We start from the raw sequence: 15,487 nt of genomic DNA on the forward strand, positions 1-15,487 counted from the left end.
TATTTGTGACATCATCCAACCTTGGTTGAATAAAAAAATTGGGAACTAGTCTCTTTTCCAGTTCTTTGTCTAATATAATTATTAAACCATGGCTAGCTAATCCAAAACTACAAACCAAGTGTGCCAACCTTCACTTATGATCTTGTAGCTACATTCCAATAAGGACCCTCTTAGCCATTATAGGATAATAATGTGCACAAGGCTCACCCAAGGTTTTAAAAAATAAAACATTTCAATCAACCCTAATTAACCATGTTTATATCAAATTCAAACAATTTTAGACGTGTAGCTAACAATGCAAACACCTTAAGCATGTTAACAGCATGTTATTCATACCTTTAGCACGTTTTTAGCATACTTCTAAAAGCTGGAAACAAATCAAACAACAACCCAAACTATAAACTCCCTAAAATATGGGTTTTTAGGTGAGCCTACGCACACATGTCCAATCTATGTACATAAGCTCCTCAATATGCGTATGTATGGACAAGCCTAAGTACGCGCTTTGGGGAAGAAACCATAAATTTAATCTAAGAGTTTGTTTGTGATTCATTTATTTTACTGAAATTGAAAACTTTTTACTGAAAATATTGTACATAAAGGTGAAAGTTAGCTGAAATAGTAAAGTGGGACCTATGAATAGTACCAAAAAGTACAGTGGGGCCTATGAATAATAGCAAAAATAAGCTGAATAGTAAAATAAATTAACTTTTTAATTTGGAGCCAAACGCACACTAAGTTAGCCTAAACATGTTCCTAACCTAAGAAAATCTAAGGCAAGAAAGCAATTAATCTACAGAGTAAAATAACTAAATAAAAAGTCATAAAAAAAGAGCTTACCTCGATTTGGAAGAGGCTTTGGCCAAGCAAGAACTAAGAACTCAAAGGAATTTAAATTAAACTCTGTGAGAGTCCCTTTTTGGACAGTGTCTAGGCCCAAGCTGAAGCGAGGACCCCGGGCCCTCTTGTTGTAGTTTGAAGGGACTGAACTTGGTTCACCGTAGCTAAATGGGCTGTTTACAAACCAAGTGGTGCACAGAACAAGAATCCTACAATACGTACATACTAGCAAGCAAGAATATATGTATTGAACAACAAGAAAAACAGCAAAGGAAAACAATGTAATAAAGAAACACACAAAATAACTATTAAGGATCCTTAAATCAGTATGAAATATTTCATTATTTTTCTTAATTGTGGATTACAATGTGCTCACTAAGACGTGTTAACAAGGTTCAAATAAGCTCAAAAATTACAGACTTAGATGGCTATCTAAGCCTCTAAGACTTGCAAAGTTTGAATCCCTTTGAATCCAAGTATGTTCTATAGTGGCTGTTTTTGAGATACCGAGCGATATTTCCCTACTTTCTTTAAATTTTTGACAGAGTTTTCTCAATGATTTTATTGTGATTTACTCTTACTGAATGCCCATTTAACATTGGTTGCTTCCCCTTTTATAGTGTCACTCTAGAGCTCTAGAGTACCACTGATTCCTCTTTTTTACTCCCCTAGATACCAGAGCCCGTGCTGTGCCAGTCACTTAGAGGGCTGGTCCTTTTCTTATTTCTTATAATTTTCTCCTTTTGGTGTTGTCTCCCTGAAAGTCCCTTACTAACTTTCCATTCTGAGGTGTCCTTAGGGAGCTGGCCTCAGCTTTTTGGCTTTTTCACCTTTTTAGACTTAGCTTTTGGCTGTCCTTCTTCTTGTCATTTTTCCCAAGTGAGCAGAATCCATTCTTGCTGGGTGGAAGGTTTTCCTAGCCACTTCCCTACTTGTTCATGAATGGTTACTCCAAGCCTTCTGATTCCCCGTTGCGTCATTGGGTGCTTGAGAAGGACACATCTGTCCTTCGTCCTTGTGTTTTTTTGGTACTCTCTTTGAGCTGTCTCAATCCCACCTCAGCTGTGCTGCACGTCCCGAGGATCTCGAGCCCTTGGCAGCCTTTGGGGATCCCGGCCCAATTCTTTCCATTGGACTTTCTTTGATCCTTTGATCTTGGTAGGCTGGGCCTTTACTTTCTTCCCTTTGTTTCATGGCCCCGAAGGCCTGTCCTTTCATGGATTTTGGGCTTCAAATCTTTTGGTGAACCATCATTTTCCCTTGTGGCGAGCTCAACCCTTTTAATATTACTTTCTATGGGGTTGACCCATTGTGCTATTTTTTGGGCCTTGGTGTTATGATTTTTTAGACCTCAACAAACTCCCTCTTTTATTTAGGAGGAATCGCTTTGGTAGCAATTATAATGTGTATTTTTAAGGACATTTGCTTCTCTTTGTTGAAGGGGGTGAGTGGGGATTTTTATAGCTAAAAATCTAAGTTCAAAGTCTTCTCCAACGATGTAGGATCAGTCTTGCAACTGATTGTCGAGTAGAAATTTCCATAAGCAACGTATGTATGGATGGACCAATTCTACGTACGACTGTACGTAGCTCTTTTGTGTCTTGCTTGATCAAACCCTCTCAATAATGATTCCCTCATGTATTATCATTGGTGAACGGGACTAAACTCATTGTGTGAGATACAAAATGAGATGTCTAGAAGCATGAGCGGAGCAGGACTAAACTCATTGTATGAGATACAAAATGAGAGGTCTAGAAGCATGAGCGGAGCCAAGGAGGGGGAGGGAGGGGGGGGGGGAGAGAGAGAGAGCAATTGCATATCTTTTCACATTTCCTTATGTATTATATGTCAAATTTTATTGAAAAAAAAAATAGAAGAAGAAAAATATCATTGAAGAGAAAAAAAAAAAAAAAAAACAAAAGCGAAATAAAAATTGTAACCCTCCAAATTAAAGTGTAAAGAGCTCAAATTATTTATGACTTATTCATATATAACAAACAAACAAAATATAATTGATATTTAACTATGTTTTATCCTTTTATCTTTTTATGTATTTCTATCATTGAAATAATGTTAGTATTCACAGGAGTTGTGCACACGACACACTTGCTCATTCAAAGACATGTGTATATATTATTTTAGGTAAAATACTATTTTTGTCCCTAAACTTTACTAAAAGTTTGTTTTTCGTCCATAAACTTTAAAAAGTTCTTTTTTCATCCCTAAACTTTGTAAATAGTTTTTTGAATAGTAGAGAGACAAAAATAAGAATGAAAAAAGAAAATTTTCAATAGTTTAGGGATGAGAAACAAACTTTTAGTAAAGTTTAAGGATATAAATAAAACATTTTCAATAGTTTAGGGACGAAATATAAACTTTTCAATACTTTAGGGATGAAAAATGAACTTCTTAAAGTTTAGGGATGAAAAACAAACTTTTAGTAAAGTTTAGAGACTAAAATGGTATTTTATCCTATTATTTATACATAACATTTGCACACTTTAAAATCAAATCTTGGCTCCATTATTAGTTTATTACCTACAAACAATGCATTTTCTTTTTGATTTGACAATTGGGTTCCTTGTGGTCATAATAATTCAAATTCTTTACAGTTTCATCTGATTAGTTATTCTAGAATGCTTCCTTAAGTTACTTGACTTAATTACTCTGTCAGAAAATTTGAATTTTCACTTATTCATCCTTCATATTGACTTAGTCATATTCAATAAAAAGAAAAAGAAAAAAAAAGAAGAAGATGTTATTCCAGAGATTCTTTATTTCCTTGAATATATATATATATAGAGGGAAATGCTAACAAGTGCCCTTAGGGCACTCGTTAAGAATCTAGTTAAAGAAAGTTTTGACATTACTTTTATGGAAAATGAAAAAAGTTATTAAAACATTAATTTTTTTTTTCTTTTCCCATAAAAACTTTTTTTAATTGAATTCTTAACCAGTGCCTTATATATATGGTCATAACTCATGATAGTAAACTTTAACCACCAATCATGACTTAGTCATCTTCCTAGTTTTAAACTTTAACCACCAATCCTGCATTATATATGGTTTAATTGAAGCTTTTCATATCCTCTGCAGCTATTTCTTGTTCTAAACTTCAATTTATGAAAGGAACCCACTTAATTCATATTCAATTATCACTTAAAAAATGAAAAAAAAAAAAAAAAAAAAAAAAAAAAAAACTCTAAAATTTAACTATTTTTGTCTAAGCATTTTTTTTTAATTAATCAAGATTGGCACCTAATTACGGTCATAGCTCTTAATTTTTTTGTACCACTAACGGACATGTTATATTATAATTACAGTCAGAAAATCCGATTGGTACCGACCCCCTCACCCACTTTTTCATAGGCTCCCAAGTCCCAACTAGTACTTATTACTAATTTACTATGCAGTGGATCTCAGATTTATTCGAGCAAGCATGGATGGTGCCAAAAATTGCTAATTTGACACTACAAAAAGTTACTTTATTTATTTTACTATTTCACTTTATAAAACATCCAATATTGGTAGTTTTATTATAACATTCAACACAATAAAATAATATAAACAACATAATAAAATAAGGACAAAGGCTACAACTAGTTTGTAGCTAAAACTATAACCTTATTGAATATCTTTTTATTGGAGGTGAATTTTGACAAATCTACTATTGGATTACATTTTTTTTCTTATATCCTCCATACTTGTAAAATTTCTAAAAAAATTAAATATCAATAGCTATATCATTAATAAATTGTTTAAATTATAAGTTTCCATAGTTTAAATTTAAAATTATGCATAAACTATAATTTTATAGATAATATAGTAAATAATATTCAATTGACACAAAATTTAACATGTGTATTAAGAGCGTAAAGAACATGCAATCTAATTATTAGATTTTTGAAATATGTAGTAATGTTAATAATATTGAGTAAAATTGTAACTTTAGGCTACAACTAATTTTGTAATTTTTTTTGTAGAGAACTAATTTTATAATTAAACTTTGTTTATAAAATAAATTTTTTTGCTTTATTTTAGCATTCAACACAACACCAACAACAAAACACCCACCACCACCACCACCACCACCGCTCAACAACCGACTCACAAAAGCCACAAAACCCAGCAACAAACTGACCCACATCGTCACCAATCTCAGCTAGAGAGAAACGGAGAAGCGAAAGAGAAAAAGAAAAAAAATAAAGAGAAAGAATGAAGAGAGAGTGAGTGGAACAAGAGAAACGGTGACTGGGCAGGGGAGATGCGAGTGGAGGAAGAGATAAAAGAAAAATAAAAGGGTGAGGGTGAGTGGAACAGAGGGATGAAACGGAAAAAGAGAAAGAAAAAGGAATAAGAAAACATTATTTAATTGAGGATCAAATAAAATAAGGCAGTGCACTGTAACTAAAGTGGTAAAATTTATAGCAATAGCTCTACTAATGTAGGTTCATTTTTGTTATCTTGGTTGTTAAAAATAGCAATTTCGCAATTTGACACTACCAATGCTAATATTCTAAACCTTTATTATAAAATTACAGATAGCGAGCACAATGGTCGGCAGGAATTGAAGATGTTTTGCTTGGTTGCGAAATAAGTAAAAACTTTGAAATAATTTGCGGCTTAGAATTTGTTGTAAAATTGATGTGAATTTAGCACTTCTTTTAATAATAAAAATTAGATTTCTTACAGGTTCCTCAAAAAAAAAAATTGATTCAAGTTTTACTTGCTGACTTGTTGTAACTTTAGTATTCGTTTGCCTCCAGTTTATTCAACAAACTTTTAGTTTTTAATTTTTATGTACATGTTTTTTTAAAACTTAACTCTTTTTCACATTTTCAAAGTATAAGTACAGTTTAACACAATTTCAGTAAAAAACTAAATAAGTTAATACCAAATACATACTAAGTTACATTATTTAATAATATATTTTTATATTATAGGTGTATTTTGATAAATTTACACTTTTTAATTTTAAATTTTTTTATATATTCATCATGCTTATAAAATTTCAAGATGATTAGAAATTAATAACTATCTTATTTATAAATTCTTTAAATTTCAATTTTTTTTTTTTTTTTTGGTTTTTTAAATTATACAAAACATAAGTTTTGAATCTAATAATAAATGAAATTTGACATAAACGGTATTGATTGTTGTAACATTTATAAAGAATTATATCAGATTTATCCCACGGATACTTCTCAATACATGAAACTACCAAATGGCGGTAGTTGGCTGCAACTCACTTTTTCTATTAGTTCCCTTTTGTTTTTTTGTTTATTTTTTAATAAGTAATTAAAGAGAATCAGAATAGATGAAGATTTATAGTGGTCCATCCACATTTATGTCTCTGCTTTTATTTATTCGTAAATGTAAATAATCATATATAGTTATATACCCTTCTAGACTATTTTAGCATTTCATGTATAACTTTCTTAATCTTTTCTTTTTTCTTCTAATATATTTTTCTTACTTACTCTTCAAGAGATTTAAAATGTAAAATCGAATTCTTCCTTTCAGTTAATTTGTATAACATCCTTATGTTTAGTTTTACAATCTCCTTTGCACTGCACAGGTTAACAGGTAGTATGCTAATTATTTAGTTTTCTTTGTCTTCTAATGCAGGTTTCTGAATATGACTTAAATGTTTATTTATTTTTTATTAATATGCAAATTGCATCTTCTAAGTTTAATTGAAATTCATTTCAGTTTTTTAACTTTACTTTTATTCAATTGAGTAATCTAAATTTCAAATTTATTCAATTTAAACATTCTGTCCAATTTCGCTAAAAATTTTCCATTAAAAAAAAATATTTTTGCTCACATTAAAAATTTTTATAAAATTAATAAAAATATGTTATAGATTTTTTATGTGAGGATTTTTTTTTTTCATTAGGTAATTGCATACTTAACGACATTTTTTTTTTTTAATAACAAAATTGGACGAAAAACTTGAATTGAATAAGTTTAAAACTTAGAGGACTCAGGGTCCGTTTGGATACAACTTATTTTTGCTGAAACTGAAAACTGAAAACACTGTAGCAAAATAATTTTTAAATAGGTGAATAGTGCCGTGGGACCCGTGAACAGTACGTAAATAATGCATAAGTAACACAACACCACACATTAGAATACAGCAGGTAGAAGCAACAAGAAATATGATTTTCAATGATAGAATCAGACCTCCACAACCTATTCCCAATCCTTGTTTCTCTCCTCTGCTTTCTCTTTCACTCCCCTCCTTCCAAACAACACAAATATAATTAATGGTCCCCCAACCAAATCAGACTAGTACAATTCATAATCGCAATTAATACCATCCATGCATATGTACTTTAATTATTGTGGATTATGGGTTAATAAGGAAAGAAAAAATGAGACTTTAATAGTTTATAGGAATGAAAAATGGAAGGGGTGGCAATGAAGTGGGGTGGGGCCGAAGGATGAGGTATTTGCCCCCGTCTTATATGGTTTTGTCTTGCATCATTCCTGTCTTTTGGAGCCCGTGAAACCCCGGCCCACTCCGTAAAACTCTACTTTTTATTAATTTGTCTCACAATTATTATAAATTTTTTTTAATAAAGTTTTGTTTCGTTAACAAAAATATAATTGAAATTCTAACTAAATTTATCCCATCAAATCAAATTAATTTTTTTGCAAAAATAGGATAGTATTATCCAAGTGTTTAACAAAACAATATTAAAATAAAAACAAAAATCTCATAGTATAACAGGTAACAAAATAGAAATAAAGAGTCACATTGGGTAAAATAAAATAAGCTAATATTGATATGTTTATTTAAATAGCAGGATTTTAAAGTATAAAAAAAAAAATTATAATTATAACATTTATCAACATGGGGCGGAGTGGAGTGGAGTGGGGCATGGTGGGTTAAAAAGTCTAAACCCATTCCTGTCTGGGGCTAAAATCTCGCCACATCCCTTTTGCAGGACGGAAAAAACCAGTGTTGGGCAAAGAGGAAGGGGCAAGTCAAGTGAGGTGGGGCAATTTTTGCAAAATTTGTCTTATGGATACAACTAAACTACAATTTTTGCAAAATTAGAGGAAATTTTCTCCAAACTCCTCTAAATTGGTTAGGGAAAAAATTTTGTTTAAAGAGAAAAAATTATCATACTTTATGATCATTTATAATATCCACTTTATGATGATTAATCTTTATCATTTAAGTTATGATACTAATTAGTTTATGGTGTAAAAGAAATTTAAAGTTCAAATATCTTATTCTACTACAAGAAACTTTACTAAACTATTAAAGGTAACCCACTTACTTACCATATATATATATATATATATATTTTTTTTTTAATTTTGTCAAACAGAATTTACCGTCAAAACATATAACTTGCCAAGGGGCAGATGGGATACAGAGTTGTAGATGATGTACATGTGCTATGTACGTAGCTATCTAACAGTCAAGTTGACCTACCACTCAACAATCTCGATAAATGAAATCACGTTTCAATCTAACTCTATGAGGGCGTGACTCACCCGCCATCTCATCAAATATTGTTTATAAGCTCCACAAGCAAAGACACTCGTACAAAAGCTAAACACACAAGAAAAAAACCATGTCTTCGTTCTCTCTCATTTTGGTAACCATAGCCATAGCTATCTTTGTATATTACCTCCTAAACCTTCGTACCCGTAGTAGTAGAGGTCTTCCTCTTCCACCAGGTCCAAAACCATGGCCCATCATTGGAAACTTGCCTCACTTGGGCACAGTACCTCACCACTCTCTAGCAGACATGGCTCGAACCTATGGTCCTCTCATGCACCTCCGTCTAGGCTTTGTTGATGTTGTCGTGGCGGCCTCGGCTTCTGTTGCTGCACAGTTCTTGAAAGCCCATGACGCAAATTTTTCAAGCAGACCACCAAACTCGGGTGCTAAGCATATTGCGTATAACTATCAGGACCTTGTGTTTGCACCGTACGGCTCGCGTTGGCGTATGCTAAGGAAGATCAGCTCAGTTCATTTGTTCTCTGGAAAAGCCTTGGATGAGTTTAGACATGTTCGCCAGGTTAGATACCAATTCAACATTTTCCAATTTCAATGCTGTTATAGAGTATTCATTTTTTTTTTCGTTAAAAACAAAATAAGTGTATAGTGTGTATATAAGAGTAATTATGGATATATATAAAATATGTATTTCACGCCTACAAGTGGAAAAGACATTTGTTATTAGATGATATTTATTAAATTCTAAAAGACGTAATATCATTTTATATAAAATACTTTTTTTTCAAAGTGTGACCACAAAAATGAAAATACTCTACTATAGGGCATGATCACTATTTCAATAATTCAATGAGTTGACTGGTCCCATTAGACAACTGCATAATTTTTCTTTAATTTTTTTATTATAATTATTTAACCAGATGTCCTTTTCGAGCGTTTTGTTGTTTTCTCTTCCTGTTTTTGTTAAGCATGAATAAGGGAGGATTCGATCTTTGAAGTATATATCACGAGAAAGATGTGTGGTGTGAGACAGTCTCATCATGAGACTCCACTCTCTCACTTTTGTATAGTATGTACTACTTGTATATGAAATTGACAAAATAATGTGAGAAAGTGTAATTTTCATTTTCCAAAATGGATGAGTATTACTATTATGGACCACGACTTCATGAGATCTCATGTAACAGCATATAGGTAGGGGACCCCATTAATGGAGCATAGTTCCTGCATAGGAAGGTTCTTGATTACTCCTTAATTGCGTTTTTTATGAGTTTGTCTTTTATAAGGGTATGCAGTTTTTCAATTTTCATGATGGAATATTGTAATATATAATTTTTTTTGGATGATTCGATAGTTAGTAAAGGTAGGATTTGAACCGTGACATCTTGATTGAATATACTAGGAATTATCAATTGAGCAACAATGCTCTTAGCACAAAAGAAATAAATATATTTTTATATTATATTTTAAAATATATAATTATTTTCAAAAGTGAAAATAAATTAATGAGCATAATATTTTTTTTTTCAATTATTGTTTACTTTATTTAAAAAGTCACTATATATTTTTAATAGCTCTATTTTAGTTTGAATTAAGAATCATTGATTTAAAACTGATATTTTTTATTTAAAAAAATCTGAAATACAACACATTGAATAATATTTACTTAAAACATTGAATATATATACGTTTGTTTGGTTCAATTTAAAAAAAAAAAAATATATATATATATATATATTAAATATTCAACATAAAAATGAAAAATGAAAGAACATAAATAGACGTACATATTAGTATATTACAAATTTGAGTGAAAATTTTGAGACTAAAAAAAAGACTGTAAAATTATTTCATCTATTATTCTATTATATTCCAATTCAATAGCATACTATACTATTAGTATAATTTCGTAAAATATTATAAAAATTAATTTAATAAAGCATTCAACATATAAGTATTTTTTTATAAAAACTTTGTTAATAAAACAAAGGTTGAAACCACCAGATCTCCCTTTCTTTTTTGTGCAAGTAAATTGTATTGATTCAATCTACATGAATAACCAGGAAGAGGTGGCAGTGTTGATACGTGCTATAGCAAATGAAAAGTCGAAGCTCGTGAATTTAGGACAATTGCTCAATGTATGTACCGTAAACGCCCTAGGGCGGGTGATGCTAGGGCGGAGGGTTTTCGGTGATGGTAGTGGTGGTGGTGATGCCAAGGCAGATGAATTCAAATCAATGGTAGTGGAGGTGATGGTGTTGGCTGGAGTGTTCAACATAGGTGACTTTATTCCAGCATTGGAGTGGCTAGACTTACAAGGGGTAGCAGCTAAGATGAAGAAGCTACACAAGAGGTTTGATGCATTCTTGACCACAATTGTTGAGGAGCACAAGACTAACACTGGTGGGCAGCACAAGGACATGTTGAGTACCTTGCTTTCATTGAAAGAGGTTGCTCACGATGAGGGAGAGAAGCTCACAGACACAGAGATCAAAGCCTTGCTTTTGGTACCTATCAATCTCTCTCCTTTTAATTCTCTTATTTTTTTGGCCAATCTTTCTCTTTGAGTTAAAGAATAATTCTAAATACACTCAATTGCACACATAATTTCACAATTTGTTGATTTGTGAAACTGTAAATAGTCCACATTTTATGCTCACTATTGACTTGTACAACCAACCACTTTTTATCAATTACTTATAATAGCACAAATCAAGAAATTGTAAAATTGAACATGAAAAATAAAACATTAAAATTGAAATGTAACATGATACAATAAAATGGGCTTAAAACAAACATTAGGATATATAAGAATTGATTAACTAATGTACATAGGGGAACTTATACTTTAAATATGCTTTGTTTTAATGAATCATCATATTACATAAAAGAGTGCTAAAAAGTGAGAGATGGAGTATTGATCTTTTAAACGAGGGTAGTACAATTTTAAATTGACATTGCTACACAAATTTTCTCAAAAAATCTTAGAGGAGTTATTACGTAATGGACATAGAATTGAAAACTCGGATGCACTTGATACACGTATAACATTTAAAAGTCCATATAGCTGGAACTATCACAATTGAATTGAGGTCTTATGAAATGCAAAGAAAAATAGGGTCCACCTTGAATCAAAATAATTTATACTTTTATACATTTTCATAATGTCCTTCATGCTTATTACTGACTTTCACGATCCAATACTTTTTGTCGATCAATCATAATCACACAAGTAGATTATAAATGAATTACAACTGGTTCATTAATAGGTACTGGCCGACACCTGTTAACAAAGTCCTTATCTTTATGGAAATGTATATTTTAAATATGATTTGTTTCAATGAAACATATACCATTAAATTATGAGTACTAAAAAGTGACGTGCTGATCTTTTATACAAGGGTAGTACAAATTGACGTTGACATACAACTAACATAAAGTTTTGATAGGATTGCTACAAAAATTTTCTCATAAAATCTTATTGGAGTTATTAGGTGATTGACGTAGATAGGAAGATCGGATGCAATTGCTACACGTATAACATTTACATGTCCCAATTATCACAATTGAATTAATTGAGGCCTTTCAAAAGGTACAGATGGAGATGTGTCATTCGGACCTAGCAATTTAATTTTTTTTCAATCAGAGAGAAAATGGCTAGGAATAATAAAATTACAAAATTATCCGTAACTATAATAAAAGTATAGAAATATTTACTTCTTCATCTCTCTTACCAAACACACGAAAAAAAAAATCTTTATTTTCTTTTTCTCCCACATTTTCTATCATTTCTATATTTTTTATTTCCATTTGTATCATCCTCTTAACCACATATACACTAAAATAACTATCGTTTTAATTTTTTTTTTTTTTTTGAGAAGATTGTTTTTATTAATTAATATCTAAAAGAATAAGTGCGTGAATGGGAACATTAGTTTTGTAGGGCCACTCATTTTGCATGTTATTTTTTGTTTTGTTTTTTTAGTTTTTCAAATGTGTTTAGTTAATTTATTTGCTATTAATTTATTTATTTAAGTGTGATAAAAAATGACTTAAAAAATAAATTACTTTTTAAAATTTTTTTTTTTAAAAAAAAAAAGTAAGCTGACTTTTAAGAAAATAAGCAAATTTTAAACAACTAAACGAGTTTATTTACTTTATATGTGTGTCCTCAAAATGCTCTTTGTGCCAGCCTAAAATGGTTAACTCAAGGGTTTTTTTTTTTTTTTTTTTTTTTTTTTTTTTCTAAATAAGGAAATGCATGCACTTGTTGTCGTTTCAAATGCAATTAGAATCATTTCTCATTCCCTTTCATGCTTGCTAGCTTATACCTACCATAACAAATTAACAATTCCCTTGCCTAATAGAATTGTCCAAAAGAAGAAAAGATTGCATCAGCCATTCTTTATCTTATATACACTATTTGAAGATAGTGATTCGAATGTCTATCTCTTGTCTATGTGCTTGCCTTTACTACCAACCTACCTTAAACCACTGCACTTGCTTGTAGAACTCCCAAAACACAGAAAAGTGCTTGCTTTTATATATATATATATATATATATATATATATATATATATATATATATTTTTTTCCTCCTATAAAAGTAAATTTTACATATTTTGCTATGACATGATTGAACATAGCTGACAACCTTTGTAATTAATTCATCTTTGTAGAATATGTTCACAGCAGGCACTGACACGTCATCTAGCACAGTGGAATGGGCCATAGCCGAACTCATCCGACACCCTAAGATCTTGGCCCAAGTCCAACAAGAGCTTGACTCCGTTGTGGGCCGAGACCGGCTCGTAGGTGAATTAGACCTAGCCCAACTCACTTACCTCCAGGCTGTGGTCAAGGAAACCTTCCGGCTCCACCCTTCAACCCCGCTCTCTTTACCACGCATGGCAGCTGAAAGTTGTGAAATCAATGGCTACCACATTCCAAAGGGCTCCACTCTTTTAGTCAATGTTTGGGCCATATCTCGTGATCCAAAACAATGGACCAACCCATTAGAGTTTAGGCCTGAACGCTTCCTACCGGGTAGCGAAAAGGCCCATGTTGATATTAAGGGAAATGACTTTGAAGTCATACCATTTGGTGCTGGGCGTAGAATATGTGCTGGGATGAGCTTAGGTTTACGCATGGTTCAACTATTAACTGCTACCTTAGTTCATGCATATGATTGGGACCTGCCTGATGGATTGATGCCTGAGAAACTGAACATGGATGAGGCATATGGGCTGACCTTGCAGCGAGCCGCTCCGTTGATGGTGCACCCTCGGCCGAGGCTCTCCTCACACGTCTATCGAGCATCCTCTTGAAAGAATTTTAATATGTAACAAAAAATTGGACCTTGTACGTTTTTGTTTTTTTTGTTTTTTTTTTTTTTTTAATTCGATATTTTTTTAAGTAGGTGGTTGATTTGCACAAATCAGTTGCCACCAAGGTTTATTTATCTTAGTTTTCCATGATGGTTTTGTGTGAAACTCAATAAATACTTAGTCACCATCCTAGTGCATCAATCGTCTTACTTTCAATAGTTTCACTTAGTTGTAGAACTAGTTAAATTAGTGGACTTGAAATTAATTAGAAGGCAATATTTTTAGCAGTTCATTACTTTTTGTGATCTTTGCTTCAATTCAACCTCTCATATAGGTGGTGGAGAGTTGGTGCCATTCATTGGCTTTGAGATTTATTGTAAGTAAATGACAATGTGACCGTGTGGGATTTGACAAAAGGGAATGGCTAATACAAGCTTTTTTTCTTTTCTTTTTTTGTGGGTTGGTCATATGATCATATCTACCGTAAGTATTTCATGCCTTCAAGCCTAAAATTTCCAAAAACAACAAACAAGTTGGATAGAGTTTACCTCAAAACGTGTTTGAATGAATTTTCTTCAACCTACTATATCATTATATTTGTAAAATTGTTTAAGTATATTAAATCATATAATTACTCATTAAATTATTTAAACAATGACCCATTAAATAAGTTATATGACCAAGTGTACATAATAGTTTTATAAATTGCTACATCGTGGTTTAGAAGAATTTGCCTTCAACTTGATTTATAAATAAACTTAGTCCAAAATGTTTTATACAAAAACTAAAATGATTCATGGCCTCGAAATTGCCCAAGCATCGAGGCTTTAATTTTCCTTTTTTTTGGCTCATAAGCAATAAGCTTCAAGTTGACAAGTTAGGTTTTTTTGACTGGCATTTTAGAAATTATACAAAAAAAATTGAAGCCTTATTAATTAAAAATCATATATCAATGGGATATGGAGGGACAAGAATGGATGATGAACTACCTTTTTTCTAAAGAGGATTGATTAACAACTTCAACTGTGATATAAATAATTGAGGGTTGAATTCGGGTTTAGATGATAGTCTAATAGTAACAAAGTCATTTGTAGCGTTTTATGCTTGTAGTTTGATTCTCAGCTCCCCTCTCCAATCTCCACTATATACATATCTTAAAATATAGACGATCGAAATAGAAGATGATGCTTTACTACCCTAGATAGTAATAAATAAATAAAAATCTAGAATTAAGTGAGTTACAAAGGTTATAAACTCGATTTCTATTTATCTTTTTTACAATCTCTCAATCTCAAGATGTTAATAATACAAATAAGAGGAAACTTATTTCTCTTAAAAATCCGAGGAACAGACAAAGTCCAAGGATTATTTACATCTACTATTATTGCTCACAAGACTTTCAAGTCAATTTTGTTTAAATAAATCTTTTCTTTTTTAAAAGAAACTTCACATTCTTTGTCAAATATCAACTAAATTTTTAAATTTTCCTTTTAAAAAAAAATAACTTTCTATATACAATGACTTTGGAGATACAAAAATTTCACAACTATAGAGATAGTTAGTTATTAACCCCAACATTTTCATAACACTTTCATAATAAATTATAAGTGATAAGTTGTTATTAATTCTACTTTTAACCCATTACTAAAATAACTTCTTTGCCCATATATAACAATAAGTTACAACCTACTATGTACTTAATATTTATTGTAAAAATGTTGTGAAAATATAAATCATAGGTAGTAAGTTGTTATTAATTCTAATTTTCTAAATACAATGACTTTGGAGACACAAAAATTTCACAACTGTCGAGATAGTTAGTTGTTAACCACTTATTAAT

The 15,487-nt window shown here is 31.2% G+C and overlaps 1 protein-coding gene across 1 annotated transcript; it reads left to right on the top strand.

The window, feature by feature from the left end:
• The first annotated feature begins 8,336 nt into the window (after window positions 1-8,336).
• LOC115964033 (flavonoid 3'-monooxygenase) lies at window positions 8,337-13,863 on the top strand. Its single transcript, XM_031083320.1, has 3 exons — window positions 8,337-8,882; window positions 10,384-10,827; window positions 13,000-13,863. Exons 1-3 carry the CDS (start codon window positions 8,433-8,435, stop codon window positions 13,645-13,647), a joined length of 1,542 nt encoding a protein of 513 aa, XP_030939180.1. The 5' UTR covers window positions 8,337-8,432; the 3' UTR covers window positions 13,648-13,863.
• Window positions 13,864-15,487: the final 1,624 nt, after the last annotated feature.

This window comes from Quercus lobata, chromosome 10, assembly GCF_001633185.2.
Source record: "Quercus lobata isolate SW786 chromosome 10, ValleyOak3.0 Primary Assembly, whole genome shotgun sequence".
NCBI lineage: Eukaryota > Viridiplantae > Streptophyta > Magnoliopsida > Fagales > Fagaceae > Quercus > Quercus lobata.

What these genes read in the sequence shown, in the direction of transcription:
- LOC115964033 (XM_031083320.1), top strand. Translation starts at nt 8,433, where the DNA reads ATGTCTTCGTTCTCTCTCATTTTGGTAACCATAGCCATAGCTATCTTT. An exon ending in AGTTTAGACATGTTCGCCAG is followed by an intron (nt 8,883 to 10,383) that starts GTTAGATACCAA and finishes ATGAATAACCAG; the next exon opens with GAAGAGGTGGCAGTGTTGAT. An exon ending in AGATCAAAGCCTTGCTTTTG is followed by an intron (nt 10,828 to 12,999) that starts GTACCTATCAAT and finishes TCATCTTTGTAG; the next exon opens with AATATGTTCACAGCAGGCAC.